A 6,000-nucleotide genomic window follows, 5' to 3' on the forward strand; every position below is an offset into this window, starting at 1 on the left:
ATTGAGGCTTATATAGTGGCACTTTGACTATTTCGAAGTTTTATTATCCAGCCTAGCCATAGGGTATAAATGTGGTCATGGTTCATGGTTAATGAGGTGAACTTAATATTTTAAAAGAGATTAGATTTATGGTCAAATTTGATTCATATGTATGATGTTTTTATATAGCAGCATATCTAGATTTAAGTCGGAATTGACGTACTTCCAAATCCTTATTTTCAATATATTATTATTATTTATTTTATTGTCTGATTTATCTAGTTAAAGTGATCATTTCTTACTGAGCTGTCGAGCTCATTATTATTTTTATAGATTCGTAGAGCAAGCTTGACTTGGGATAGCGTTATGAGAGTGCAACTAGAAATAGAGATTTTGGCATCTTTAGTTTATGTTAGGGTTTTATTAAAGTCTGGTGCAAGATTTTAGAATATTGCTGGTTTTATAAGATATTTAATTGCTGATTTTATGAGATATTTAAATATTATTTAGTTATTTAAATTAAAAATTTGAATGTTAATTATTTAAATTTATTTCATTACTTGTTTATGATATTGAGATGAACTACCCTGCATGCTTATGGGAAGACTTCCTGGTGAGCATGTGCCCGTTGCTACGACCCGGTAGGACGCGTGACTTAAATGATGGCTTCATTTAGAACATTTACAGTTTACTTAATTGTGATTTCCTTGAGGAGACAAGTTTATTTGATCGTAAAAGTTTCCCTGACAATAAATTAATGCTTCAACTTCATTTATACTGATTACACTGGTAGACTGGCGAAAAATCAGTAACCAGATTAATAACCACTACGTTTAGCATTACAAATGTGGAGTAGTTAAGGCTATGGTTCAGTTTTATCTCATCCCATTTTTGTGGCAGCGAGCACTCTCGGAGTCCACACGCTCGCCACGATTCAAGACAAATGACTGGAGAGGACCCTGCTTTTGTGTCGCATTCCAGGCCTCACATTACTTGATAGGCAGGACAAATCCCCATCTCAGCAGCAGGTCTCAAGTTACTGCTATTTGATCAATGTCCCAAGCCAATCTGGTCGTCTTTTGAATGGCTACAATTCCTTCCGAAACCAAGAACTCATGTTTTTCTGACCAATCTAGACAGACATCTTCATGGCCTCTGAAATATATTAGCCAGACCCCTCCCACTCCACTGCTCCAGCTCTGCATGCAGTCTACCTAACTTGCAGCATCCATTAGGGCGTTCATAAAGATAGTATTAGAGGAGAAGAGATCATGGAGCTCTTATCTATGCCAACTGCTCGGTTGCCCATTGGTAGGCGGCATGTTGGTGGTCGCGCTTGTTCGATTATTTGTACAGGGATAGCAGAGCCATCAGGAGTTCCAGCACCAATGGGACAAAAGACGGAATACAGGGATGGACTGTTTGAGAAGGCCTTCATGTCATTGTTTGCTCGTAAGATGGAGAAGTTTGCAGAGGGTGGCGGCGAGGGGAAGAGCAAGAGGAGCATGTGGGGGTGGGACTATGAGAGCTTTGTGGATGTTTCGAAGAGGGTGATGATAAGGAGGTCAAGGAAGCAGCAGCAGGAGGTCGTTAGGGAGGTGCTCCTCTCCATGCTGCCCCCTGGTGCTCCAGCTCAGGTCTGAACTCAGTCATATATACATTGCAGAAAAATGTTGAATTCCTGTAGCGACTGAAAATTGGTTGAAGTTATTTCCTTTATGCCTCCTGGATAAGTAATAGAAAAGAATAAATTGCGAGGCACCTGGGATCTGATTGGACAAAAAATAGACGTTCCAATGAAATCTGCAATCGTTATTTATTCTTTTTGTTTGTGTTGATGCAGTTTCGAAAATTGTTTCCACCAACCAAATGGGCAGCTGAGTTTAATGCAGCGTTAACAGTGCCTTTCTTCCACTGGTTAGTTGGGCCATCTGAGGTACTTACTGATTTGCTTGTCTTCTTTCTTCTGAGCAAATGCTGATTTTTTTAAAGAGATTTCAGTATTTTTATCTGTGGACCCTCATATGAAATAAGCTTGTAGTTAGTTCTTTTTTGACAACTAAACCAGCTCTAGGTTAGAAATATTAGTTCACAATTTTGTATACTTTGGTCTAATAAATGCTTAATGTGTTACCCAATACTTTAAGCTCTATAACAGATAGTAGGATTGCCTACCGATCCAAAGAATGCTGATACTAGGAATTTATGGTTTACTCTTTGGGGATGGTACTGATATTAGGAACTTATGCTCTATTCTTAGGGATTTTGGCTGCTTGAGATTCCTTAAGATATTCTTCTTTTTATAAAACTAGCATTCTCTTATATTATGCTTTTACTTTGGGGGAAATTTAAAAGACATGTAAATTGACTTCGAGTTCATGACTCCTTATTTGTGGCTGCCTCATATTATAATTTCCATTTTCTTTTTAAGAAAATTCATCTTAAATGAAAATGATTAATTACAAGCATGGTGGTGATCCGATCCTTAAAAGAAAGTTAATGACTGTTAACTTAAATGAAAATGTAAATGAAAATTCTTAAAAGAAAGTTGATGACTGTTAACTGACTATATAGTTTTTTTCTCGAGTCAATGTTTAATATATAACTTATTAATTAAATACTGTTTCTTTGTGTAACTCCTCTGATCATAATTACTTGCTGACTGCATATTTCCATGCTTGTTAATATGCTTATCAAGTTATCTAATTGGTCTAAGAATAGTGGTATCACTGAGAAAAGGAAGAACAACAATATACTCAAGCACATTCATGTAGTTGATTACAGTTAACATAGATTACATTTATGAATATTATTACTTCCAATTCTACAAATTATGTGCATTATGCAATTTTTGTGCTGATGTTAGAACCTGTGCCCTGTAACTTAGATGTGTATATGTCATCTATCATGGTCTGGATGCCATCTAATTTCTTATTACATATATTCTTAACAAACATTTAGGATGCCCATAACATGGATCTATTTTACCATCTTATGCTTTTGTGATGCAACTAAAGATACAAGGTATGGCTCATGTGGATGACTAGGAAACCTTTCCTTACACTGATATAGACATGTTTGATATGTTTTACTGAGGTTTTGAGTATTTATTAGGTTATAGAAGTGGAAGTTAATGGGGTGAAACAGAGAAGTGGTGTGCATATAAAGAAGTGCAGGTGTGTCCCTGTATCCTTCAGTTATTTCAAAGATTATTCATGCAAGAGTTAGCCTATTTGTAGAATTTTTCTTTTCATGAGGCATATCAGCTAAGTGGAATAAATATCTGATGTTCTAATATTGTTACCTAATTAAATTTGAGAAGAGTCAAGCAGACATTCTGATTTCTCATTTATTGCATCCGTATAGGTACTTGGAGAACAGTGGATGTGTTGGAATGTGTGTTAATATGTGCAAGATTCCAACCCAAGATTTCTTTACCAATGAATTTGGACTTCCCTTAACCATGAACCCAAGTATGAGAGCCATCTCCTTGATTTTTTCTATGTACATGACATACAAGTTGTTCTTCTGCAATAAATATTCTTAAGGAGAATTTGGATAAACGGTTACTCAATGAGTGAAATCTATGTTGATGAAAATGAATTCTCTTTTATGTATTAAATTCAGTTCTTGTTAACAAATAACCTGATATATTTGAATGGAACGACTTGCTTGTTTTACCACAATTTTAACCAAATTTTATCCTCTAGGAAGCCATCGAAGGAGATAAGGCTTGGTTTTCTCATTATTCTTTATTTAAGGTAATCCTCTGCAGCAATATCATTTGTCCAATTAACTTACCAGCGAGAGAGAAGAAAAATGAAGCAAAGTTTGTCATGGCTGAAAGAAGAAACTGCAAAACTTTGATAGCAGATCCAATGGATAGTTTATGATAGCAATCAGCGAAAGCAATTAGTCATCTCCAACTTTTATTCTTACCACCCGTCTGCCTTGATATAATCAGCTCTAGTAAAAAGTATTTTTATGCGATAGGTTGACAGACTGACTAATCCACAAATGAAGGTCAAGCACCTGAAATCAGGTATAGGAAAGAAGAGACAAGATCATGTGAGACAGTGGGCATATAATTGTCCAAATTTCAGCTTTCCATTATACTTGTATCTCCCCTAGGCTCAATCTATTTTTTACTGATACATAAGGCTGAATATCATCTACAATATGCATCTTAAACTGCTCCTATGAAAATTTTACGTTTGAGGAAAATCTTAACATCAGTTTTGGTCCTTGGATTACTTGCCAGACCTCGCCACATTAATAATATAAAACCTTCGAAAAAAGAAGAATCTATAGCTGACATTATTTCAGTATATAGATCCTGAATCTAATCATGGCTTTATGTGGGCTGTATCATCTCATATTAACTTTTATTTAATGATTCATGAGTTCGAAATCTTATGCAATTGTATGCTGTAATTCAAAAATTCTGCATCCCTACTTTGGTGATCCTTTACTTAATAAATATTTGATTGTTGATCCAGATTTTGAGGATATGAGCTGCGACATGGTGTATGGTCAAGTACCTCCTCCTTTTGAAGAGGATCCTGTTTCAAAGCAGCCTTGCTATGCTGACATGTGTATGTTCAAGATATTGTAATACATTAAACAATTAATATGTTCCTTCTGTACTTCCTGACCATGAGATTTTCCACAGGTTCTATGGCCAATCTCAGCTCCAAAGTTTGTCCGAAACTTCAAAATTGAAAAACATCAGGTACCTACTCAAATTTCTGAGACAACTGAAAGCATCACACCGTGATTTTTTTCGGGATTGTTGACAGTGGCTTTTGTTTTCTGTCATAGCTGGTAATTGGTCCTGCATCATTCAGTTTCTCGGAAAAGCTCCCATCTGGTGGGAATTGTTAGCTCCTGAGTCTATTGCAGCATAAAGTATATATATCAATAGTATACTTTATTCAAAAGCTTAGCATTACTCATTGCTCATCTATTGATGCTTCTAATTATAATGTGCAGTGAGTACAGAAGTTTTGGGAGGTGAACAGAATCAATGGAACACTCAGTAGATGATACTAATGTCAGGTCTATGAACAAGTTAATTCTCAACCTGAGAGGTTGTCCCAAAAGGAATTTTATGGATATAGCCTGTTAATCAGCATTGTTACTGCATATTTCTTTATGCTGGTAATCTAATTGCATGACTTTACCATCAGTATATCCAGTCTCAAGAACAAAACACATCGGTTTGTGATTTTAATTTTAGGTGCTGTTGTACAAATAAAACATGACTAACTTAGAAATGATTGAAAGAAAAACAGAGAGGCTTTCGTTTGTTCTATTCTCAACGAACTGGAAGGTGTTTCTGCAGTTTCTCTCTGCGACATGTACCAGGGAGCCAAGGGGGAACATCCAGAAATGTTTGATTAACAAAAGAGAAAATAAAGCCTAGTTATGCAAAAATAGATACAAGAAGTTTATACAAATTAGTTTGCTCCAACTTTGCGGCATGACTCAACCTATGATGCATATAAATCTATTTGAATAAATACCCATGTTTTATCATTATCCCTCAAAAATGTGATGGATCATCTAGCCAATTTGTTCCAAGGTAACTGATCTTTCAGTTCGGAAGGCTTCATTAAAGTCGGTAGTTTGAAGCTCTATGAAGGTATAAGAAGATAATTTTTAGATTCCGACAATCCTTACCAATTCATGAGCTATACTGCTTGCAGTTTGTATAACAAAGCTATTATTACTGCAAAAATAAGGAAAACAATTGAAACATCTTTATGAGCTAGCAGCCTAGCAGAGGAAGCAGCCCAACATGTTGGCAGCAGGTTCACCGTAGCATGGTTCTTAGAGATTTGTCAGAGGTATGCTTGAGTAACACAGGAATCTCCCGTACAAATGTTAAAAAAAAAAAAAAACCTAGTGCATGAGGCTCGTGCAAATGCGAGGTTCAGGGACTGTCAGTGTAGACGGCCTTGTCCCTGCATGCGCAGAGACCACCATTTTCATGTTTTGATGCCCAGGTCATGATGGGGA

General features: G+C 36.1%; 1 protein-coding gene across 5 annotated transcripts; it reads left to right on the forward strand.

The window, feature by feature from the left end:
* Nucleotides 1-1,046: 1,046 nt before the first annotated feature.
* On the forward strand, nt 1,047-5,291 carry LOC103703701 (beta-carotene isomerase D27, chloroplastic). Of its 5 annotated transcripts, none has more exons than XR_603479.4 (8): nt 1,049-1,616; nt 1,823-1,915; nt 3,094-3,155; nt 3,346-3,452; nt 4,479-4,574; nt 4,652-4,711; nt 4,801-4,887; nt 4,972-5,291. XR_603479.4 is itself a non-coding variant. In XM_008786650.4 (8 exons), the coding sequence occupies exons 1-6, from the start codon at nt 1,251-1,253 to the stop codon at nt 4,699-4,701; spliced, it is 774 nt and encodes a 257-aa protein (XP_008784872.1). In that variant the 5' UTR covers nt 1,049-1,250; the 3' UTR covers nt 4,702-4,711; nt 4,801-4,803; nt 4,972-5,291. The 5 variants fall into 5 exon arrangements, 3 of the variants coding, with proteins under 3 accessions (XP_026659052.1, XP_008784872.1, XP_026659051.1); XR_603481.4 differs by having other exon boundaries at nt 4,801-4,849; XM_008786650.4 differs by having other exon boundaries at nt 4,801-4,803.
* Nucleotides 5,292-6,000: the final 709 nt, after the last annotated feature.

The sequence above is a fragment of the Phoenix dactylifera genome, unplaced genomic scaffold (assembly GCF_009389715.1).
Source record: "Phoenix dactylifera cultivar Barhee BC4 unplaced genomic scaffold, palm_55x_up_171113_PBpolish2nd_filt_p 000162F, whole genome shotgun sequence".
Classification (NCBI taxonomy): domain Eukaryota; kingdom Viridiplantae; phylum Streptophyta; class Magnoliopsida; order Arecales; family Arecaceae; genus Phoenix; species Phoenix dactylifera.